Source organism: Pagrus pagrus (genome assembly GCF_965226575.1).
Source record: "Pagrus pagrus genome assembly, chromosome: 7".
NCBI lineage: Eukaryota > Metazoa > Chordata > Actinopteri > Spariformes > Sparidae > Pagrus > Pagrus pagrus.
In genome coordinates this window covers 15,450,329-15,475,014 of record NC_140191.1, presented here as the reverse complement: position 1 = coordinate 15,475,014, position 24,686 = coordinate 15,450,329, and the positions used below count along the sequence as shown (strand labels likewise).

The 24,686-nt window shown below is 41.9% G+C and overlaps 2 protein-coding genes across 4 annotated transcripts; both read right to left on the bottom strand.

The window, feature by feature from the left end:
• Positions 1 to 1,658: 1,658 nt before the first annotated feature.
• On the bottom strand, positions 1,659 to 15,157 carry tmem245 (transmembrane protein 245). Of its 3 annotated transcripts, none has more exons than XM_084356497.1 (18): positions 14,469 to 15,157; positions 12,030 to 12,147; positions 11,236 to 11,331; positions 10,428 to 10,535; positions 9,725 to 9,925; positions 9,469 to 9,638; positions 8,254 to 8,277; positions 6,217 to 6,321; positions 6,055 to 6,137; positions 5,869 to 5,959; positions 5,084 to 5,182; positions 4,840 to 4,971; positions 4,403 to 4,525; positions 3,963 to 4,108; positions 3,752 to 3,852; positions 3,472 to 3,646; positions 2,761 to 2,955; positions 1,659 to 2,670 (listed from the first exon to the last, which is right to left on the bottom strand). In XM_084356497.1, exons 1-18 carry the CDS (start codon positions 15,126 to 15,128, stop codon positions 2,622 to 2,624), a joined length of 2,676 nt encoding a protein of 891 aa, XP_084212623.1. In that variant the 5' UTR covers positions 15,129 to 15,157; the 3' UTR covers positions 1,659 to 2,621. The 3 variants fall into 3 exon arrangements, with proteins under 3 accessions (XP_084212623.1, XP_084212624.1, XP_084212625.1); XM_084356498.1 differs by having other exon boundaries at positions 9,725 to 9,922; XM_084356499.1 differs by lacking the exon at positions 8,254 to 8,277 and having other exon boundaries at positions 14,469 to 15,156.
• A 1,185-nt stretch (positions 15,158 to 16,342) lies between these two features.
• On the bottom strand, positions 16,343 to 20,963 carry frrs1l (ferric-chelate reductase 1-like). The gene is made up of 5 exons (XM_084358565.1): positions 20,409 to 20,963; positions 19,955 to 20,039; positions 19,537 to 19,675; positions 17,588 to 17,834; positions 16,343 to 17,502 (listed from the first exon to the last, which is right to left on the bottom strand). The coding sequence occupies exons 1-5, from the start codon at positions 20,602 to 20,604 to the stop codon at positions 17,330 to 17,332; spliced, it is 840 nt and encodes a 279-aa protein (XP_084214691.1). The 5' UTR covers positions 20,605 to 20,963; the 3' UTR covers positions 16,343 to 17,329.
• Positions 20,964 to 24,686: the final 3,723 nt, after the last annotated feature.

The following is a 24,686-nucleotide window of genomic DNA, read 5'->3' as shown; positions in this document are numbered from 1 at the left end:
TGCGAGAGCTCAGGAAGATGCTCCGGTTTATGTGCTGCAGACCTCAGAAGAACTGTGTGGAGACTTTGATGTGCAGAAACGGATCAAAGCCGAATCAGACTGCAGCCCGGAGGGAAACTAACCGAGCGCGTACGGAGGAACAGAGTGAATTTCTGAAAGCAGAAGGATGTCCATCTTAATGAGGTTGTTTTTTTTTTGTGTTTTATTGATCTTTGCTTGTGACATCAGCTTTCTATTTTATTATTAAGACACTGCGCTTAATCTCATTCATTTAGACTCATCTTTGGTTGAGTGGCTCTGGTCATGTGCATTTCTAGACACCTGCCCAGGGCCTCGCTGCCAATCAGGGGCCCAGACAGACGGGAAAAGAACATCGACTACCTACATTAGATAATGTTTAACATATACTTTTAAATATTTTTTAAAAATCTAAGAAAAAAAGTCCAATCTAAAACGTTATTGTAATGTTTATATATTTATTTATTCATGTATGTTTTCTTCTTTTGCTTAAATGTACAGGGAAAGGTTTTTCAGTGGTTTCACCTCATCGCAAGTCAGGAGAGAGCATCTCTTTTCCATTTAAATATCTGAATCTGAATAATTAAAGACACATTAAAATGAAATGTAAACTGAACATAGATGAAATACTATAGGGCGATACTTTTCCTATAATTACATGACTAACCAAGTGCATATGAATACAGTAAAATATGTCATCACATGAGGATTTATTGCTTTGACAGAACTAATTTAAGAAAGAGGTTTTATAATATAAGCCTAATAATTCAAGTGAAGGGTTGAATCTTTGAAAGATTTACTATACTATACTAAATACTGTATATAAAAGACTGTTGCCAGGTTAAAATGAAGTACCTAAAACCTTTTTAGTTTATCGAGGTTGACTTCCTCTATTTCCTGTAACAAAATTAAAAAAAAAACTTAAACGACTGTCACAAGCTTTCCTGTGCTCAACATGTTTGTTTATTAGTTTACTGGAGACTTCATTTGAAAGGTACTGGCTCCCTCAGCAGCCGTACCATCGCTTTTCCTGCGGCTCTGATATTTATTCGGTCCATCTGTGCAGCGCCTCGCTGACACATTGACAATCTGTAAAGCCTTCACAGAACAGCTGACACCGTCTGACTCAACTCACACAAACAAACAGAAGGAAGTTTTGACTTGTATTCGTCCAGGGAACGTTAGATTTTGAATGCATGCTCTTTCTTCTCTGTTTGTAGCCTGTTTTATATTCACACAGTTCAACATAATCCCACCAGGAAGCTGCCCAGTACAGATCAGCCATCCACTGCAGGCAGAACAATACTCTGCTCTGTGATGAGAATCGTCTGCACAAACGTAATAAGGGCTCGCAGGTAAATTAGTTTAGCAGCAGATGTTTGTTTATCAGTAAACATTAAAATCTCCAGGCAGACCTGCTCGCATGGACTGAAAATAAGGGAAGATTTTCCTTCAATCAAATAAAAAAAACTCTATTCAGTCGAACAAACTCATTATCTTTGGACATGTGGACCTTGTTAATTATAAAGTGTAATGAGCACTATTCACCATTTCCTTCGAAGTTTAGAGACCAAACATTTGATGAATGAATGGAAAATCATAATGAGAGAGTACGCGACAGCGAAAACAACCATCAATGCCACAGTTAAAATGATGTTTATTGTGTCAGTGCATCCAGTAATAAAAGTACCAAATAAAAACTACAGCAATTCAGTTAAACCGCTGCTGAACCACATGCTTGTTCCAACACAGAACACATCACAGCCCTCCCCGCTATCACAGGCAGCTAACACAGTAGCCATGTATGATCGATGTGTCACATTACAAACATCCGTACAGCTCGTTCATTAAAGCGTCGAGCGATGTAAACTACTTCTTACTCTCTGTTCCGAAAAAGTGCTCAGACTGTAGTCGTGAGGAAGTGCAGGAGTGGACGAGGCCAGTAGAAAATATAAAGACATTTCTGATGAGCTTTAGGTGTGTGAGGAGAAAAACAGCTGAAAGAATCATGAATGACACATTAAGTTAAACTAAATAAACAGTCACCAACTCGTTCTGGGGAGCCAGGCATTCAGTTCATTAACACAAACCAGCTTTCACTACAAACTCTACTAGAGCCTCCATTAGGAGAGAGGTAGGGAGTGCAAACACTGCGTAAACACAGCCGGGGTGGAAATCAGGGGCTTTGTAGATAAAATATCTCACCTTACAATTCACCGCACGATAAGTTTAGGCATTTTTAAATGTTACAAAATCAATTTAGGCACTGAGTTCTGAGAGGTGATGTGATTAGCATCAACGCCTCCGCAGTTCATTATCATAAAGCTCAATATGATGCCGTTGGTCCATGTTTTGGATCAGAATGAACACTCGCATCTCTAATATTAGGGTCTTCTGTGAGAGCAGCTGGCGCCATTTTGCTTAGAGAAGCGGCGCTGGTTAGCAGACGGCATCATGGGTGACCAGCCAAGACGCTGCTTCCTCTTCTCGGTTCAGGGGGGGGCTGACTTCCTGGGAGGAGCTTCAGGGAGGGCAGCACTTCCCGTGAGGAGTCAGCCAATAGGAGGCCAGGTGACGTTCCACAGGGACACAACCTCTGGCTCTCACTCACTGGTCTTCTTCAGGACTGAGGGGGTGGACTCTGCGTAGGTCCTGAGAGCGACGAAGAAGAGGACAGTGAGGGTATTGTTGCATTTTTCTGAATCTTCAAATCAGCTCTCTGTGTTTCAGCTTCATCTTTACCTCATGGGGTGGACCGGCCAGCTCGACTGCACCGGCGTCGGCACTGCAGAGCTGGGGCTCATCAGCATGGCGCTGTAGATGTTGGCTGCAACTACCAGGATGCAGAGGAGGATAGGTCCGATGATGGCGCCCTCCAGACCCAGATAGTACGCGCCGCCTGCCACTGCTAGACCTGTCAGGTACGGGTGTCCACCCCTGAGACACAGAGACAAGACACGGATCAAGACAAAGAAATACCAAGAAGATATGTTCGAAAAACGTAATCTGAGATTTATTTTCCAGATTTTACTTTAAACAATGTACAATATTAACACACCTTTATGGCAGCTATCGAGTCTTGGATTTAAGAACATGTCGGATATTGCTCTCAGCCGTGTTGCAGTTTCGATAATATTTCGAAAATTAAGCTAAATTAAGTCCTAACTAGAAGGCTACTGCTACAGGAAACAATGTTCAAAGGGGAAACAGACTTGGACACATGGCCTGGCTGCCAACAACAGCTGAGATGAAGCATTATCTGGCCCACAGTCTGGTGTTGTTTTCTATTTCAAACAGCTGACACTTGATGGAACTGGCCGAGGCAAATGGTCGCACTGTTTATAGACACTTATGTAGACAAAGCCATAATCGGATACCAACCAGGAGGTTGGTTTGTTGACATTTGTTGGTCAGATGCATCTATGCAAACACACCACTGTCACACACACATACCCTGATATGTCAGAGTAGATGGCTGTATCCACAAAATACGTCGGGAGCAGATGGCAGATCAGCAGCAGCACAGCCTTGACACCTTCGCCCTGCACCAACCACAGGTCACACATTGCTGGCACGGCGGCCCAGTACGTCCCCAGGAACGGCACGGCACCCAGGATGGCAGCCAGCGCTTCATGTCAGGAGAGACGGACACAAAGGGTGAGACGACACTGACTGTGACTGGGCAGCTGCAGGTATACTGACAGCCGGTTCTGCTGTGAGCACGCTGACTCACCAGAAGGAATGAAGATGATGTTGATGCCAAAGATGGTGTGAGTGAGCCAAGTGTAGAGGCCGTAGAAGCCGGCCATTTTCAGAGAGGCGTCGAACACTCCCCTTCAAAACAAACACACACACGCAAGGTCAAAAATAACGTCCTCGGGAAGTGTTTAAATGTCACTGCACACTCGGGATGAGTTTTGGTGTGCGTGTGTATGTGAGACTACCTGATGGCCTCTTCCACAGACTGGCCAATGATATTTGAGGAGGGTCCCGGCTGGGAGAGGGGGGTCAGGCTGATCACCCATTTGACAGGTTTGTAGTATTCACCGCTGGAGCTCAGCAGGTAGAAGAGAGTGGTCAGGAAAATCACCTGCAGAAAAATGAGGAGCAGGTTTGCTGTTGCACGACTAATCCAGATTCTTAAACCCAATAAAGAGCAGAGTCCTCTTGTACATGTGGACTGCCTTCACTCATACGTCACCACCTAGGTATGTACAACTAAGAATAAGCGTGCCCTTTATAACTCAGATATGTATCAAGCTTCAAGATCTGCTGCAAATGATTCCATTAAGACCAGACTGCAGTTTTACTAACTTCCCCATCTCCGAGTGAGGACTGAGAACGAATATGTTGTAGATGCTTTACAGCGGTCAGTGTTTCATACCAGACTGAGGGCAAAGTTGAGCAGAGCTGTGCCGCTGTGGAACAGGACCGTAAAGAGCGTGGTGGTGGTGGAGATGAGGAGGCCAACGTTTCTGCTCATCACCACCCACAGAGACTCCAGGATCTACAAAACAACAAGGCAACAGTAAACATGTCAGCCACAGGAAAACTGTACACCCCTCTGAGGTACACAGCTTTAAATGTAGCAACGATTTATGGCCTGCAGTTGTTGTAACACCCACTGAAGGCCAATCAGGGCAGAGCTGACGAGCAGCATTACTTTGTCAATAAATATAATTCACTACTTCTCAGAAATATCATGACAAACAAATGATCTACACCCCTTAGCACTGACTGTGTTCAATAAAGTGTCTGTAATGTTGCATGTGATGCATGTAAAGCAAAATACATGCAAATCATAAACATGCTCAAACTCACAGACAGCAGAGTCTCAATATTCTCCTGCAGGAAGGAGGCGATGTCATTCCAGTCCAGGATGTCTCCCAGCCAGCTGTTCTGTCTCGGAGTCATCATCTTCTGACCACGGCCGCGTCCAGGGTGGGTGGTGTTCTGGAAAATGCATGAAATATTTTGTATGCGTGACATTGTAAGAGGAGAAATCCCCCCCACCAACGTATGGAAGTTAAATGGACTTGCATGTACTCCACCCTCTTCACCTTACCTTGACAAACCAGGAGTGGTACAGTCTGTCCCAAAGCTCCAAAACCTGTTTCTCAATCACAGCCGTGTGGTTCACCTTGTCTCCTAACATCTTATGGAGCTGCACAAAACAAGAAAAGATTCATTGCATAACAGGACATTAAGTATTTAGTGGAGAAATCAATAGTAGAGCTGCAAAGATTAGTCGACTAATCGATTGGCTGATCATATATATCGATTAAATGTTAAGTAATTATTTTGCAAAAATGAAAGAAGTTCTGTTTTCAGCCTCTCATATACGGAGATTTGCTGATTTCTCTGTTTTATATCATTAAACTGGATATCTTTGGGTTTTGGACCGACAGAACACGACACTTGAAGACATCACTTTGAACGTTGAGACACTGAGATGAACATTTTTCACTATTTTCTGACATTTTATAGACCAAACAGTTAAAGGGACAATATGTAAGAATTTCAGCTGAAAACATTAAAAGAGGAAAATGATTAACAGAATGTGACTAACAGTTCTGACCTGATGACATTAATGCACAGTGTTGTAAGGATACCTACTGACGTTAGCATGCTAACCAGCTAGCCCAGACACATCCAGGCCTAAAGCTCCTGTGCTAGTGGTGTAAACATCAACACCCCCCTGGTTCTCCAAACTACAAGTCCAGCATGCTAGCTGCACAGCTAACTGAGCTAACTACAGTAAGCAGCAGTGATGAATTCTTCCATACAATAGTCAACAGTTTAATTGATAAGTTAGTTAGCTGCAGCCTTAATATATAATGTTTTTCTTACCTTCTGTGTTATCCATTCTCGACCGTGTTGATAAACATTAGTAGCAGCTGAATTCAGAGCCTTCTGCACCACACGAGCCTCTGGAAGCCAACTAGAGGAGGAAAACGTGAGAAAGAAAAGACACAAAGTTTTCATCAGAGGAGAAAAAAAGAAATTTACAAATAAAAATAGAGCAAATTGTCATACTTGGCCCATTCTGGATGGTTAGACACGGTCTCGTTGATGAGGTTACTGGTTACGTCGATGATGTGAACACTTTCATGGTGAACCTAGAAAGATAAAAGTGACTTTGTTGTCCAAGACGATGTTTCAGAACAGAAAAGAAGCTCAAAGGAACAACAACAGTACCATAGCGGTGAGCAGCAGAGCCATGAGCAGGGTCCCTGTGACCAGGAGGAAGATGATGAAGATGCTGATGATTTTATCCAGAGATCGCTCCAGCCACACGACCATCTACGTACATATAGAGAGGGAAGAAACAGAGTCGAGATACAAAGTCAGTACGATTCTGAAGAGGTTGGAAACATACAGTGATCAGACACATGGAGAAACCTGTGTCCTTCCCATGTGAAGAAGCCATTTTGGATCTAAAAGCTGCCTCCCTCGGGCCCTGAGAACAGTAAGGTAGTTGCCTGAGTTAAGGAACAGGCAGGAGATCTCTACACATGCATGCAAACATCCCTAAACATGGGAACATGCAAGTGAAAAGCTCAGGCTGTGTGCTTTTGGATGCACGACTTTACCTTCAGGAACTTTTTTTTAAAACTGTTGCAGACCTGCACGTCAGTCTTTCATCATTTCATTGTGTTGAAAGGTGGTGAAATTCTTAACTCAGGTTTCTCAATGCTCCAAAACTGCATCAACAGCCAACGTATTACAGTTTTAGTCTCCGAGTAAAGGTCACAAGAAGAGCCATGTGTTACTGGAGTCAATGGGAGGTTAATGGGAGAGGTTTTGTTAGTGGACACTTCTCTCCCACAAGGCCACGTCCTGATGGTTTGTCATTATAGCTATGGTGAAATGATATGGCTGTAAAGGCCCCACTGCAGTTCAGCTACACAATGTGATAAAGTCCAAAATAAGTTGTCATTTTTTTTCTCACCATCTCTAAGAATGTTGCCTTACCTGAGACAGGAATGGTAGTTGGCCTGCTGACTGATTAAATCCAGAACAGCGATAAATTGTTTAACAAAAAAATGGAAACACCACCATCAGCAGGGACTTTTATTTTGAAATAACTTAATCAGACAAAAAGCAGGTTTTTGCAGTATGTTGAGCTGAGAACCAATAAGCAGTCGGGGTTTGCTTTAGAAGAGCTGCAAAAATCATGATCACTTAACACAACGACACAGCGAGCCAGAGTTCTTGTAACAAACACTATAAGGAAAACCTTAAAATCATGATAAAGTCAAAAATTACAATTACAAACTACATTATGCAGTAGTCTCAGGATTTAACCAAACACAATGTTAATCAGTCCCTAGATAAAATGTCCCTACCCTGTTTGTAGCAATCAGATCCAAGCCCCTTTGTAAATCATGTTTTTTTTTCATTCAACAACAAATTCAGTACGCTAATAAGTATTCCTGATATTTATGAGAGCAAGAAGATATATGTGGGATCAACTCAAAATAAACTACAGTGCCCGAAGCGCATGGTAATCAAGGAACATATCGTCCAATGCGCAAGTTTTCTTCTATGGTGTGTTTTAAATAGTTGTTTTTCAGCAAATGTCTAATACGCAACTACAAACAGTTTAGGCCTCACATGATAACACCACAAAAAGAAGTAAAGCTCTTCGAAAAGTACAATTTTAGCTTCATATTGACAAACTCTTAGGTGTTTCCATTATTTTGTCTTTCCCCAGCCCCATTTTCCCACCCAATAAAGCTCCTGAAGCATAACCACATCTCTCCAAGGGCTCCCTCGGGGAGACCTCGGGCAGTGTTTCTCCTCCATCGCTAACATCAGGCTCATCGACCAACATGTATCCAGAAACACTGCCCCCTCCTCCCGCTCAGCTCTGCTCTGTCCACATCAGCCATCTCTCCATGCAACTCACACACTCTCAAGCCGAAGCGGCCGGTTAGATCACAGCGGGGAAGGTACGGACGAGGCCGAGGGACCTGAGAGTCCCGCCTCCCCGACCGTAGCTTCCTGTCAAAATAAAAGCAGGAAGCAGGAAAGCAGCGGGAGACGGACAGACATGATGAGAGGGTGACGACAGTGGATGGGTAAAGTGCCAGTCCAAGCTACTACAAGGTGTGCTCACGCCTTCGCACACACACACACACACACACACACACACAGATATTTCTTTATCTTCCTCTCATACACACTCTTTCTGTCAGTCTCTCTCAGCACTCTGCTCCTCCGAGTCATTACCTGCTTGTTAAGCCAATGCCAGAGCTTGGGGAGGAGACAAAGAGACATTGGGAAGATTATTTTTGGAAAGATCTGTGCAGCAGTCATCACATGTACCCGTGCGACAGGAACACAACCTCTTGAGGGATCAGGAAGTGGAGCGTGACAGGCAGGATTTAACTACGGACCATACAGGGAGTGTGCACTAGCTACACAGTGGGATGCAAATTATTGTGTTAACAAACACATGACATAACTACATCCTAAAAAAACATCAGGAGAAACACCGTTCAGTGTGAAAATGCCCTACTTTAAGGTGTTTTTAAGACAACAACAACATATCTTTTGGCCACTTGAAGCAGCACAACATGCTCTATTATTAAGGGCTGGGAATCTCTAAGCAGCCGACGATATGATTTGATTCTGATTCAGAGGGCTACTTTTCTCACTGTGTGACTACTTGCTACTACTTTTAAAACATAGTGTTTTTGAAATGATCCCCGATTGAAAGAAACTGATGAACTGCTCACGTTCAGATATCCTTACCAAAACTCAAGAAGTAGCCTAGCTTGGGATGCAAACATGAAGCAGTTTATGTTTCAACGTCATGTTAGCAAACACTTGCCTTCCTAACACATCCAACAGTTCCCGCTTAACATTGTTTGTGTTCATAAAACAATATTGACTCTCTTTAAGCTCCTGTTCTTTGGCTGCCAAATGCTCCACGTGTTCGCATGTTCACAAGTCTGTCTGCCTGCCTTTTGGTGGTGGGACTGCAAGTGTGGTCTGCCGCCTGCCGCATCTCAAAAACAAACACGTTCAGGACTAATTAAAGGATCCCACACACTTAACAAAACCACTGTGGAACTTGTTTGTCAAGAAAATGGTCTCGCTGTGCTCTTCAAACAATGTGAGGAATCTCTTGGTGAACACAATACCACTACACACAGACCTCAGAGTTGTTATACATTAAAAACATTATACAGAGAATTATAATTTTTCAAAACTATTTCAATACTTACAGATTATTTTATCCTATAATCTTTGTACTGCAGGCACCCAGTAGGCCTGTCCTTCAACATTTATTGGCCAGACGGACACTAATGAATATACTATATACCGCTGAGACAGAGGATGTGTGTGTGCCTGGATGAGGATGTGAGAAATCAAAGGTAGAGGAAATAAGGGAATCTCTTGCACTGCCGGCAGCACCTGGAGATCAATCAGAGACGTTACCTTAGTGTCGATACGCAGCAGGAACAGAGCCAGGCCTTTGATCGGTCCCGGCAGCAGGGCCTCCTCTCGCTCACGTCCGAGCTTCTCCAGCACGGCCCACCACGAGGCGAGCGTCCTCTCTGCAAAGCTCTTCAGGCCAAAGTGGACCACCAGCTTCTTCAGCACCCATACTAAAGTATCAATACAACGTCAGTCTGAGTTCAGCAGATCTGCATGCGAAAAGGGAGTGTGTGTGCATGTGAGTGTGTGTGTGTACCAGCCACAGGGATAGGCAGCAGTTGGAGGATCCAGAGGTTGAGCCAGACCTGAACCAGTACGATGGCCCAGACCAGGAGAATAAAGTAGATATCGCTGGCTTTTTGGGAGCTTTTCTCTCTTTGGAAGAGGCCGACTGGTAATGTGCGAGAGCCCCGAGGGAATCCAGGCGTCGAAGGAAGGGGGACTGACTGGACACCTTCTTTAAAGAGATGAGGGCGCAGAGGAGGCAAAGAAGAGGAAGAGAAATGACATTTGTGGGACTCTTAGGTTTTCTGTCTCTCGCTCTTGTCTTTTATGTATGTAGAATGCAGTTACATGTTTTACGAATGCAGCATGCAGAATATGGGGCAATAAAGTGAATATTGAAACATGAAGTGCCAACCACCACTGCTGCATGGTGAAACCAAAGCAGACATGTCTTGAGCTGCAGTTCCTCTAATGGCTGCTAAAAGCTGGGTCAAAAAAAATGCTGACAGTGTAGAATAAACCTCTCCATTAAAATGCAAATTAAAGAGAAGTGACTTCTTTTGATGGGTATCTCTGTGAAGATTTTCCATCAATGTCCATTAAATGGAAATGTGGAACATTTACATGCTTTAATGTTCAAAAAATCACATTACTTTTCTCATACTGTCCATTGTTGCAGCACTCTGTTCTCCCTCTGTCTGAACACCCCTGTAACAGAGCTGGCGGTATCTTACCTGTAGTAGAGTTTTCACTGGGCTCGCTTTTCACCTGAAGGTTGCTACAGGAGATCGCCATGTAAATAGTGTTAGCAGCGAATGACAGCACCTGACCCGACAGCTCTCCTGAGGAGATAAGTGAGACAGAAGACAACAGTGAAACATAACAGCAGAGGTGGAGCGGAGCAAAAAGCAACACACTGATGTGGGTGTTTGTGTGTGTCTAATGGTCACACCGGCCTGAAGGACAAACCGTCACTTATTTTTTAGGTCAAATTGGAAAAAGAAAAACAAGGTTGGATAGTTTGTAACTTTATTTTAAAGCTGGGTGAGTTTATGGACCTGACAAGACAAGTTATAATTGTTATTATAGCAGATGTATTTTTCCACTGTTGGAAGGATTAAAGCTGCTCAACAAGATCCTTTCTCTTTGGTTCTGTTGGCTTATAAAGCAGTTAGTTCAACATTTATCAAGTACACCTTTTCACTTTATTGCTGAGAGATAGATAAGAAGATCAAGGACGCTCTCATGTTCAGTAAATATGAAACTGCAACCAGCAGCAGGTTAGCTTAGCTTAGCATAAAGACTGTGGTCAAAGGGAAAGAACTAGCCTAAGTCTGAGCGAAGGCAACAACATCCATCTACCAGCGCTTCTATAGCTCACAAAAACATTTACTGGAATTATTTTAGTATATTTAGTTGATGTGGAGGCTTCTTACTGTAGTGAGCGTGTGTGTGTGTGTGTGCGTGTGTGTGTGTGTGTGTGTGTGTGTGTGTGTGTGTGTGTGTGTGTGTGTGTGTGTGTCTCTGTCCATAAATCTTCACCTCTGCCAGGGACAGGTGGTTTCTCTTGGGAGCCCACGATAAGGAGAGCAACCACAACCACAAATATGGGCACCCTCCACGAGCCGGTCAGAGACACTAAAAACAGATCCAGAAATCAGGGTGATGAATATCGTGGACAAACATGATGATCTTAAACTGAAAGATATTTTGTTTATTTTTGTTATGTCTTGGCAGCAACGTTGACTCCGACTTCACTTCTACAGTACGTCTTGTCTGACCAGCGGAAACATATTTCTAGATTTTTATTGGCATAAAATGATGAAAATATGTCAGGGGGAAGAAATTACTGCGATAAAATTGCTCATTTTGGCCAATTGTACGTAACATTTTTATATAGGCACACGCCAGACAGAGAACATTTTCTCATATTTGCCGACGGTCATGTGAAAATCTTCCTCCTGGAGCAGAACTTATTCTTAATAGCGCCCAGTCACTTTTAACATTTGCGCCTGAAAGTCAACACCTCATTTCACCACGCCTTAAGTGTGCTAAAAATACTGAACACTTCCTCATCTTACTATGAAACTCTGCATGTGCTCAGTGTAATAAAACCTGTGGACCCGCAGAGACAGCGCCTTATCTTAACTAGAAAAACGACTTCACTCCCTCACCTTTGGAAAAACACAGTGTTCAGCCTCATTCTCTGCAGCATGCTTCCACCTATCTGTGAAATGTGAAGAAATCCTCCCAGGGGGCAAAGAGCAGCGTTTGTATAGAAGTATGAGAGGACGGCCAGCATGTCTGAGCAGGTTTCACCTCCTCCCCACACTCACCGATGTAGAAGAGCAGGGCGGCCCAGACGGGAAGAGCCAGAGCCCTCAGGTAGTGCTCGGTTTGGGGACTCCACTTGAAACACACCGCCAGCAAGTAGCCGATCACCACAGTGCACACCTGAGAGGAGAAGTGGTCACAAACAGATGGGTTGTCATCAGGTGCATTCAGATACAAGAGGTCGATGCTTCTTCCACATACAGTATTGTTCCAGTATCTTTAAGCATTGTCGCAGAATTTATTAACTTAATACTTTAATACTTAGGTTTGCATCGTGACAGTCAGGTACTGGACTGACTGAGGGACCTGGTCTGCGCCTGATTTTAATTAATGTAATTCTAGGCCGTTATCCTCAGTTTATTGTTGTGTTGTCTGTAACTTTTATGCTGTCTTGGCCAAATAAAATTTAAAAAAAGTTTTTTTGTGTTATCATTTTACAAAAAATGTTGACAGACAACTTTTTCCTTCTAGCATTTCCATGTGGTATAATTGTTGGCGGCACTTCTGCAAAGACAACTGGATCGTTGCCATTTTCCCCAGAGTCACAAATAACAACAACACAGGATAAAACATGAACTTATTTTATCATCAGAGTCTGCAACAGAAATAGATCGCCAGTTAATCGTCCTTCTCCCAAGTGACTGCGTGCCCGATGGTAGAGACAATAGTATAGTGAGTTTTACAGGGACCGATGTAAACGCAGATGGTTTCATTATACTGTAGCCATTACACTGTGCAATCAACATTTACTGATCGGTTGCAGCACCAATAATGTTCATTTAGGGAAACTGATCGCAATTAAAGGGATACTTCTCCACACAAGGCTTCATGCTTGTTGGTGTTTTTTGTTTTGTTGTGTTATCTAGGTCATGATGTGCAATTTCCCATTTTAACTAGCTGTGGCAGTGACGTTCTTCATGTGGGGGTGCACCACTCCTGAATAAATGTAATGATATCACTCATATCTTTGGTCATCTAACTGTGATGGTGATTTTTTTCACTATTTTATAGACCAAACAATTTTTTCGATGAATAATCAATAAGGGAAATGATCACTAGTTGCAGCCCTAATTTAAAGAGTTTTGTCTACATTACACTGAACGTCAGTTTCATTACCTTACATGTGATGTTGCATTAATTTGCCATGTCGTCACATCTGAAGAATGTTTTGTATACAATGATATTGATCCAAACACAGCTGCCGGTGCTATTAAGATCACTGGAGAGATTGATGGTCAACAAGACCACAGCAGACGATATCTGGATTAATAAATGAATGATTTATTAATGATTGACATTAATAAATGTCACTGGATCTATAATTCAACCGAGCGTCTGCTTCTGTCTCTAAATGTCATTAATGTGTGTGTAACATGACTGGTCTTTTTCCTAAACTGTGAAACACGCCCCGACTTCTCTTCACCCCCCGTTTGGTAAGAAAAGCATGAAATATTGTTGTGTCCCAGTCTGTCATCAGCTGGTCACAAAGATCTTAACTGGTTCGTCTGCACACAAAGACATCTTTCGATGTAATTTAATATAGTGTCCTCCATCCTATTTATAGACAGGGGCCCTGTGACAGTCTTTCTCTATCGTTTAGAGAAAGGACAGACTGTCTGAGGAGGAACATTTAATGCAATTTGTATCTGGTCAGAGCTCGGCCTGGACTCGGGCCCCTGGAGCTGTTTGGGAATAATAAGGTATTGAACGATCAGACGCTGGAACTAAAAGAGATTAGATCAGCTGAGGTACAAATTTACGCATAAATTCCAAGAAAGATACTTTCTGCATTGAGGTTAATGAGATAACATGTCATGAGGCGCATTCGAGGACATGCAATTCAGACATTTTTCAGCTGTTTGTCCTCCTGCAGTACTTTAGATTCAGTATTATTGACTTATGTTAGGATTGACTTGTACACTTGATACTGAACTTATCTTAATCAAAACTTGAAACATTTGTTTGAGTAGAAACTGTTACTTTTAGTATAATTTACTACAAAGACCATTTTGTCAATGTGGTCTATTAAATTCCTGATGAAGGTGAAAAGTGCCAGGCACAACATGCAGCTATTCACAGTGAAGAAGCACAAACCAGTGAACTTTGGGGGTTTTTTTGCTTTAAAAAATGACTTGAATGATAAATTGAGTGTCAGACTTGTTGCTGACTCACGTTCATGTTGTTTTAGCTCTATATTTAATAACAGATAACAACATGGGTATTTGCACTACATCATTTTAAATATAATTATATAATCAATACTGAATTTTGTCTTATTAACATTGAGATATTGGTTTCTTTATCCTTAAGTCCCACCCTGAGCTGTCTGCAGCCCGTCTGAGGTCACCGGGTTGACAGATCTGACCCCAGTGGCATCCACACAGTGACACAGAGGGTCTTTGTTATCATTGGTCACCAGTTGTCACTGTCCGTTCACTCACCCACACAGTGTGGAAGCAGTCCAGCACGGTCCCGACGACCCCACAGATGTGCCCGAGGATCACCTGCATGCCGATGACGCTCCAGAAAAGGTAGAAGAAGTAAACCAGCGGCGCCCCGGCCCCGATCACCAGCAGCACCGTGAGCCTCTCCAGCACCAGCCTGCCCATCGCCTCCACCCCGTAGTTCACACACCACACCGGCACCAGCAGGGTCCCCACCACGATGGGCGTCCCGGTTTCCTGCAGGCCGCTGAGCCACGAGCGGCCGAGCCGGGCCAGGGAGTACTTGAAGGGGTGGAGGAAGGTCCCGCAGAGCACTGCCCAGAGCAGCGGGCGGAGGAAGGCCTCCAGGATGAAGTAGACCAGCACCGCCGCTCCGCAGCAGATAGCCACAAAGATCATCGCCCCCGTGTTGTAAAAGGCCTGTTTGATGTTTTTATCAAACTTCAGGGACGACGGCTGGGTCAGCAGCTGGCTCACCATCCCGACGGCTGGCTGGACGCTCTCGGAGAAAGAGACAGTGTGAGGCCGCTCACGGCGAGGGCTCTCCGGGGGAGAGGCGGCGGCAGGATCCGGCGCCGAGTCGTCCTCGTCTGCCATGTTCTCCGATTCTGCCTCGGTATCCTGCCCGAGTACCCACCGCGTGAGGGAGGAAAACATATGACGTAGAAGGGACGAAATGCCCAGGGCATTATGGGTAATGTAGTGTACGTAACATAAAACGCTGTGTTTTTAAAATGTATTAATTATTAATAATACATTTCAACATGTGTTATTATTACTATTTTATTATTAATAATAGCTGTATTATTATTATTATTATTATTATTATTATTATTATTATTATTATTGTTGTTGTTGTTGTTGTTGTTATAATAATAATAATAACAATAATAATAATAATAATGATATTAGGTAGGCCTACTCACCAGTGCGCAGTATGGGCACTTCTTCTTTTCTATACAGTATTATTATTATTATTATTATTATTATTATTATTATATAGAATATATATATATATATATATATATATATATATATATACACACATAAACACATACTGTCCTTGTTTTTCTTTTATATCAAGTCTATTATTTTAAAAACTATTATGTGTAGCATCTCTCATTTCTTTGGTGCCACACAGTGGTAATGTTCAAAAACTACAGTGTGGAGGACAGCACTGCTCATCACTTGAGGCATCAGAACAAGAAAGACGCTAGAATCACATGAAATGCAGACTGAAATGCTGGGGTCAGAAGTCCTGCATGTGGCTTGGATGGATAATAGGTGTTTTTATCAGGTGTTTTTAGAATGATGTCTTGTTAACTTACTGTTAAAGCCAATGTTTGATGACTACATGACACATTTTTATTTAAAGGTCTAATTTTGTATGCAAATGTTAGAAAAAATGTGTGCATAGAAGCCAAGAAAGCAGGCCCCTTGAAACCTCGCTGATGGTAAATATGTAATACGATGATAATTTTATTGAATTCATAATATAGCATCTGTGACTTTTCTTTTCAGCTACACACAAAAAAAAATTCTGTTGGAGGTAAGACCAACGTTTAATTTCTTCTTCTTTTTTTCATTAAAAAAAATTAGGTTTTTATTAATCATAAATTGGGATTGTCACTGATGGTTACCCTGGAAGACTTTTGCCACACCTGATTTACACCAACATTTAAAGTTACACATGAACAGGTTGCTAAGCCTGTGTACTCTCAGACAAAAATATAATTTAAAATAATAATTATTATTGTATTAAAAATCACCTCCTATGTGCTCTTTGACTGAGCTGCCTGCTCATGCACAGGAAGGGCTGTATTTCCCTGTGTTCCTTAAAAGGTTTTTTGATAATAAACACAACTGTACCAGACTGTTTCAGTGGGTTTTTAACATATGCATCCATTTTTATTACAGATCAAAAGGCTACAATAACAGCATGGGGGAAAAATAAGTCCATGTCCAGGCAAGCAAACTGATCTTCAGTGGACAGTTTGCTCCTGTTCAGTGTGTTATTGCTTGCTGAAGGCAATAGTAACTCATGTCACAGTCTCTCTCTGTCTGTTAAACACAGTAACAGTGCCACAGTGCTGATAAACAAACCCAACAGCCACTGTGGTTGATAAATGTGTGTGTGGGGGGGGGGGCATAAAAGGAAAAGGAAATTATGGAACATGAGGAAAAAGGTTGTTTTTTTAAAATTAACATGGTGATGTGTTTACCATGTTAATCTAAAAAAAAAAACTTTTCGGGAAACTGTCCCTTGGAAACTTGGAAACCGAATAAACTGTCTTTTTTCTTTTCGTTTTTGCAAGGGATGATATCCGTACAGGGTAGAGGGACAGGAAGTGTGTGTGCAAACAGCTGTGAGCTGCTCCCTCTGTCCCCAGAAAACCTTTGTGTTTAAGCCAAGTTCTAGATGAGGCACTGTCTTCTCATCACCAGTGAACAGTGGGTTTTTGAAATCATTCCCAGATTTCCCGGTGCATGCAGTATTCTGAAGAATAGTGAGGTTTATTTACTGGGGTGTGTCGTCCTCATATTTTTTTAAATGCTTGGAAGCTATCATAAATATTGAAAATAACCGGCCTATTTATACTAGAACACTACTCTTATCAAACCTCTTGTCTGTACTGACACCAGTACGTGACACCTCTAGATTATAGGCTTAATACTTTGTCAAGATGAGCTCAGAGTAATGAATATATACTCTCTATTGTGTTTATTATATCTAATAGTGTCTCTTTGTGCAAATCGCACACTTCAATGTGGCATTAGACAAAAATGGCAACTAATTTTTATTGCTGCTTCACCTTTTTCTCCCCTGTGTTTTCCGGTGTGTGCTCTGCTGTGCTTCATTATGGCGTCCCCATTAGTAAATAGAAGGTGAGTGCTACTATGAGCAGTAAGCAGAGCGGTGAGTTGAAGGTCTGGTAGGCTGTAGAAGGCATGAAGATGTCCTCATACTTGTAGATACTGATCATGCGGTCGCTGACGGGCGGGCTGTCGATGTCATGCCTCGTGATGGAACCTGCAGGAAAAGTTAAAACAATGTAAAAGACAAAAAAAGAAAAAAAAAAAGAGAGTAGACTTGATGCTAAAGCTTGATCACTCACCTTGTATGGCAGGTCCCCATGCAAACAGGTAATACCACGACAGGTGTAAGTCCACAAGTGTTTCCTCTCTGGGGACGTATAACGGTCGTTTGAAACGGCAGGTCACCCGGTTGCTTTCAAAAATGCCCTCTTCATCTCTGGCAGGGTTCCTCTTTATTTCCTTCGCCCACTGGCCGACATTGTAGAAGTGATGAATCCGCACGCGCCCATTATCGTCGTGGACACAGCCCATGACATCATCGCCTCCCTGAGGAAACAGGAGGGAAAGAAGAGCTTCACTCCAAAGTGCGACACATTCATTACTCGAAAAAAATCTGATACAAGATATAAATAAAGTAAGTGGGACAGGTAGTACTATTATTGTTCATGCCAGTAAGCCCAGTGTTTTCTGCCAGAGAGCTGTCACATAATAGCTGGAGGTACTTGAGACTCAGTGGCCACTTTATTAGGTACACCTGTGCAGTCTAATGCAATCCAATACACCAGCTCAGCCATGAATTTTGTTAAAAAGCTACATTATGTAAGTTTTTTACCTTAAAATAACAGCTTCAAAATCATGTTGATGACAGTGTCTTGTAATAGGGTGAATGTTGTCTCTGTCTCACGACTCTGCCCCACATCACTTGTTTCTGCACTATGTAACTTACATACGTGTTTACTTCAACATACAAGTTTTCAACACGTAACATTGTTATGATGTAATGAGTTTTGTTTGAAGTTAGCGCCTACATTACATCTCACACATTGTTTCAGACCTGGGATTAATACAAAGCATTGCACTGAAAAAATTGTGGAGGGTACCAAATCACGCAAAATGCCAATTTTCTACATAACATTGCTTTAAAGGACTGTACGTTAGCTGATGACATTTTTAAATGCTTTGAATTGTTAGGCTCAAATTGAAGTAAATATGTTTTAAAAATGATTAAGTGTATATCAGAGAGTAAATGATAAATACTGACGTAGTGCTCAGCCTTTATTATGAGGCTCTAAACATCTGATTGTACTTAATGTTTGTAAATGCTGATTGGTGCGACAATTTCAACAGATAAATCGCCAACATCGCCAGATGAATACAATAAAAAGAAGTGAAGTAAGCATAATTTTGGACACCAGTAGGAGTGGGTTAAGATAAGAGATGATTCATGATGCTTTGCCCACAATAAAGAAAGTATCGCGCTATGGCTATCGATTCCAAGACAATCATCTAACAATATATCAGGATATCTGTCTAATTGGTGAAAAAAAACAATTGCAAACTCTTTTGCAAGAGGAAGCGATATGATATAAGGCTGTATAGATATTTTGTTCCACCCCTTTATGCCTTTAATAGTCTTGCAAATGCTCAATCAAAGTGGTTTAATCTTGGGGCCCCTGCTGCCTTAAAGGTAATCTATCATTAAATGTCTGTGTGTAAGCTTTTTGTATATCAGAGTCAAACAATTCAGAAGAAAAGAAGGTAAACAAAGGAAACTCGTATTTGGAATAAAAACCTTCAAACTTAACGGGGCACTATGTAGTTTTCTAACAAGCTGTTCCCCCAGAACACTGTTTGAAGCTAGAAAGGTGGCAGGGTCCGCCTCATACAAACAATGTTAAACAGTATGAAACTGTGTTGTCCTTTAAGGTCAGTTTGTTTATTCAGTCATGAAAACAAAGAGAGTTTGTTTATTTAGTTTGTTTAGGCATAAAAAAAAAAAATCAGTCGATGAAGATCTTTCTCTTCTGATTAAAATTCCTTCCCCAAAACTACATAGTGCTCCTTTAATGATAGTAAGCGCTTAAAAAGATGCATCATTTTCAACACATCCATGTGTTATATTATCGATATACACACAACATGTGCAGTAACTGTCTGTAAAAGCAATAAATGAAAGAAAATCTGGTTGTGCGGACACAAATATATATTGATCTGTCCCAAGTTAGACACAGGTTGCGCAGCTGCTCACCATTTTCTTGTCAGAGGAGAAACCTACAGCCACCCAGCCGTCTGTGTCTGCACTCATCTCATACTCCACATCTGTCCCGATGCGGCGGTAACTCAGGAAGTAGTCACACGTCTCTGCATCACACCCTGGCTTCCCATATCTGTGCAGAGACAAATGAATAGAAGCCCAGACGCACTCAGAGAATGTGAGGTAGAGATTACTCATAATAATGTGAGAGCCAAACTGGGGCACTGTTTAACTGAATGTCAGGAGAACAGGAAGACTTGACAGAGGAGAGTGTTTAGCTCCAGCTTTTCTGAAGTCAGGCCACAGCAGCATCTAGGATAACGCAGCCCGGGGGGTGGGGGGGTGCGGGTAGAGCTGCAGTGGAGCTGTGTTCAGAAAGGGAGAGCTGGCAAAGCATGCATCCTTCTCTAACCTTATGCAGCCTTTGGTTACTCCACAGTCGCTGACTTTGATCTTGGCGAAGGGATCCACCGGTGGGGCGGTGGGGAAGGGATATCCTGCAAAATGCAAAATCAGCAGAAAACAATTTATGCTTGTTGTGGAGGCAGTCAAAGGGCCAACTATGGAGAGGCCATCTGCACTGTGTGTGTGTGTGTGTGTGTGTGTGTGTGTGTGTGTGTGTGTGTGAGAGAGAGAGGGGGGGGGGGCTGGGCAGCTACCACCGGGGAGCTGGCCTGGGTGCTGAAAGGCCTCTCACAATGGACACAGGTCGGATGCAGGACAATAATAAACAGCTCATGTTCAGTTTCTGCTGCAGTTTTTGTTTGTGTGCTGCCACAAGCTTGCGTGAGTCTGCTTATGGCGCACGAGATGTCAACAAAATCCAGCAGCTTGGACTCTTTAGCACAATGCAGGAGATCACTCACCGTCATCGGACAGATATCTGGACTCCAGGAACTCGGAGGCGAAGGTGCTGTAGGAGTCCTTGTGCGGCTCCTGGTGCCCCGGCTCTCCGTGCTCCCCGTGGCCGGCCCGGAGCGCTCCTTCATCGGTGGGGCTCGGCGCGACCCCCCACCATCCGCTCTGGATCAGCAGCACCGACAGCTGCACGAGTCTCATCATCGCCAAATAGTGTCCGGGGGGCGAAAAAAAATCAGCGATTAGAAAAGAAACTCAAACGGGATCGTCATTATTGTTTGAATTTCGCCATCTTCGCAGGTTTCCCATCGCAGCGTCACCACAATCATCCCCGCATCCTAAGTGCCTGATCGGCTGTTTGTGCGCAGGGATGTTGGGGGGGAGCCACCGCCGATCACCGTGAGATTAACAGGCTAATCCAAAACCAAATTACCCAGATTTGTAACCTCACTATCTAATGCGGATACACGCCCGTAATCCTCTTTGAAATCCGAATCTAGATGCCCACTAGAGCTCATTAATCTTTACATTTTCCAGTCGGAGTATTGTCCGGGTGAATGGTTTCGCCCGGCCTCCCTCTCCTCTTCCTCTTCAGCCAATCACAGTGACGTCCAATGAGGAGCCGCTACGTGCTGTTATCAGGATCAATCGATTGGGGATTAATGCCCCACAGTCACAGAGAGATGGAGAGGTATTTCCACATCAGTTTACGCTCACATTTTAGAGATTTGGAGGATTTAAGCCGTCATGTAGAGGAGAGCAGGGTTGGGTGTCACATTCATTAGCCTACATCTCGCTCTCTGGTGAAGATGTTGGTAGTGAAGTTTTCAGAATTGGGGTCAGAGGTCACCTACAGGGTCATTTACAGAGTGAGGTGAGAGGACTTACATGTCAAAATGGAAATATTCAGCTCTCCACAGTGAGTTTATAATAAACAAGATTGGACGGGCTACTTTTAAAAATGTATTACCAATTACTTATAGAAATAAATAGTGTCAGTAACATAATCCAAGCATCACAAAATTAAAGTAGTGTAACTTGTTTACTATCCGTTACTTCTGGACTATGTTAATATGAAACAGTGAAGTACCCAAAAGCCATACTTGAGTAAAAGTAAAACTTTTGTGTTTTACTCTGGTAAAAATGAAAGTCACTCATAGAAATAGTACTTGAGTAAAAGTCTTAAAGTATTTGATATTAAATGTACTTAAGTATCAAAAGTAATTTCTGGCAATAAATGTATAAGTATCAGACGTACAATTCTGTTACTCCCCAAGCTAAGTGACAAGTATCCCCAGTTGAGGTTGCTTTTCAGTAGCATTATGATAAACTTAATCTTCAATCACTTTCAAGACTGCCCCCATTTTTAATTTTTCCTCATTAAAATAACAAAGGGACAACCAACAACGTGTGTGACCACTGACTTCTCAATGAGAATGGGTGTCACAAGTGCACAAGATGTATTTGACAGCTATCTCATCCCTACCTGACACTTCGACCTTCACATTGAGAGAGAATCTATTTAAGGGAAATTCTGGTATTTGTAAACCTGGGCCCTATATGAGGGCGTGTAAATGATTTATACTTACAAAAGTTTTGGAATGAGCCCAGTAGATCACCTCAGCTGGCAGCTGCTACACAGCTGCAGTGGCTGCAAAGTATCCTTTGGGGCAACTCTGACTGTGAAAGCTGCGTCCACTGAAAGTGCTTGATTTTGTTACTGACCAGCTGAGGTTGTTATTCTGACAGTGTCTGAAAACATTACGGAAAACTAAGTATGAATCATTTACACAACCAAACATGTCAATGCCCAGGTTTTAAAATGCTCTAATTCCTCTTTAAGGATAAAGGTAGAAAGTGTGACGACCAAACCTGTTTCCACTGATGCTTAAGAAGCTGGACCACTGGTGAGCAAAACAAAAGTATAAATAGGCTTAAGGAAATAAAAAAATAAAAAAACATTATAGTTGGTTGAGAATACTAGGACATGTTGTCATATTCAAAACCACAGCCAGGATTTTAGTTTTTTGAGTGTCCGTAAGCTTAGACACACCAAAAATAAATGTAGATTTTTCATATTTTTTGTCATTCAATTGTTAAATTAAATATTATCTTCCTGTTTTAAGGCTCTCTCTACACCATCCTGCTGGAGAAATCCTTTATTTTTTAGGCCTAAACGAGACTACATTTAGATGTACTGTTAACGTCTTCCTTAAAATTATCTTACTACTTCCACTGCAATTTCTTGCATGATGTGACTGTTTGTTTTATATGCAGGTGTAGATGTCATTTAAAATTACATAGAGGATTGTGAAGCTTCTCTGACATATTATGTAGAAAAACAAATGTGTATCTCAGGTATAATTTGTGGATTTGGTTCACAGTGCTCCATGTCTGGAAACACTGCAGTGCAGGTAAGCCTGTAGGTACAGTCCTGATTCATTTCTGAATTCATACAGAAGTTGTGGAAGTTGGAGTGTGAATGGATGAATATGAAACAAAACTCCTCCTGAAAGCATCATCTAACCGTCCTCTCTCTCATCTCTGTCTTTATCAGGTTGTACACAGTCCTGCCACTTGATGGTGATATAAAGCCACGGTTTGAACCTCATACTCAGGCCAGCAGAGAGTCTCCTCTTAGGTTACTAACTCTTTCACTTTTACTTTTCTTTGTTTTTCTTTCATCAGCAGGATTTTTTTTCGTGGGTAAAATGCACAACTCATCATCATTTTTATTTTGCCCTCTTACAGTGGAAAAAAAAAGGATAATAAAATTTTAGCTATACTTATAAAAACCTCTGTGGGGTTGTTTCTTACTTATAAAAGATGAAATCCTGGTAAATTATGAGCGCACTACTTAATCTCCACAGTTTAGAAAAACAGAAGAAATCTGCAGCATCTGTAGCTGTTTGATGGATCACCACTGTGCCCTTTGTAGAAACAATGACTCAGGAAGACACATGAGGGTGACAGCGAAATGAATATCTTTACACTTGATGTGTGACCAGTCATCACCATCATCATGTTATTTCCTCAATACTTTGATATTTAACGAGTCAGTCCATTTGGTCTACACTCACTGAATTGTAAAACTTTAACACGGTTTGCCATCTTAACAGAACATAGGAAATCATTTTAAATTTGCATCAGAGTCTCAGACATCATAATGAGGACAGCAACCCCTACATTAAATACTAGTGCTTGATTAATCATTCAGTTATTTCCTCATTCATCAATAGGTTATTTGCATCTAATCAGTCAAGATGGGGAAAATATTCAGTTTTTCCCACAGCCCAAGATGATGTCCTCAGATGTCTTTTTTTGTCCGCAAACCAAAGATATTCAGTTCACTGTCATGAAGAGAAGAGAATCCAGAAAATATTCACATTTAAGAAGCTGGCATCACAAAATTGTGCCTTTTTTTTTCTCAACGATTTACTGAAACAGATGAATCAGTTATCAAAATAGTTGCTGAGTTATTTAACAGTTGACAACTAGTCAGTGAATCATTAAATGCATTTATTGTAGCAACTCTACAGACAGTATATGGCCATATTTAATGTTTTATCACACACCTTTATTTACATATATATAAATAAAGATTTACAGTTTGCACTGCTAAATCAATTAAACTACCTGAATTGATTAAATATATAATGCAGTTACTTTAACCATTTACTTTGGTTCAGTATTTGGCTTAAAAAGTCAGCAAATTGTTGAAAATCCTTGGATTTTCAGATTTTTTTTGTAGGACAGCAGGTGAGGGAGGCAGGAATGAGGCTGTTCATGTCTGTGTCCTGTAGGTGATGCTGTTGTTACACAATCTGAAACGGACTGAAACTGTAACTAGATAACAGTGACTGTCAGGGAGATTAAAGGCTGACTGACATCCATATTCAGACTCACAGTCTAGCAATGTAAAATGTTTCTTTCAAAAGCCAAAACACATGATGTGTGATGAATATATACACAAGTTTAATTACTTCTGTTAAGGAGGTTATGTTTTCAGCCCTGTCTGTTTATTTGTTTATTTGTTGGTTGGTTTGTTGGTTTGTCAGCGGGATTAAATAAAAATTACTGAACAGATATCCACAAAACTTGGAAGGAGGATGAGTCTCAGCCCAGAATAGACCCCATTCACTTTTCGTGAGGATCCAGTGAGTTTTCCTCTCGCTTTCTTTAACTTTGCGAGATAGGGTGTTTTTCAACACTTTCGTTAACATAATTTAATAATGCATGGCTCCTGATGAAGAACATCAGTCGTATTTCAGTAGCAGAGGTATGCG

Coding starts and splice junctions, on each gene's coding strand:
- tmem245 (XM_084356497.1), bottom strand. CDS start 15,128: ATGTTTTCCTCCCTCACGCGGTGGGTACTCGGGCAGGATACCGAGGCA. Junction 4,109..4,402: donor TCAACTTTGCCCTCAGTCTG/GTATGAAACACT, acceptor ATTTTTCTGCAG/GTGATTTTCCTGACCACTCT. Junction 3,853..3,962: donor TCTGTGGAAGAGGCCATCAG/GTAGTCTCACAT, acceptor TTTGTTTTGAAG/GGGAGTGTTCGACGCCTCTC.
- frrs1l (XM_084358565.1), bottom strand. CDS start 20,604: ATGATGAGACTCGTGCAGCTGTCGGTGCTGCTGATCCAGAGCGGATGG. Junction 20,040..20,408: donor CAGATATCTGTCCGATGACG/GTGAGTGATCTC, acceptor TGCATTTTGCAG/GATATCCCTTCCCCACCGCC. Junction 17,835..19,536: donor TCTCCTCTGACAAGAAAATG/GTGAGCAGCTGC, acceptor CTGTTTCCTCAG/GGAGGCGATGATGTCATGGG.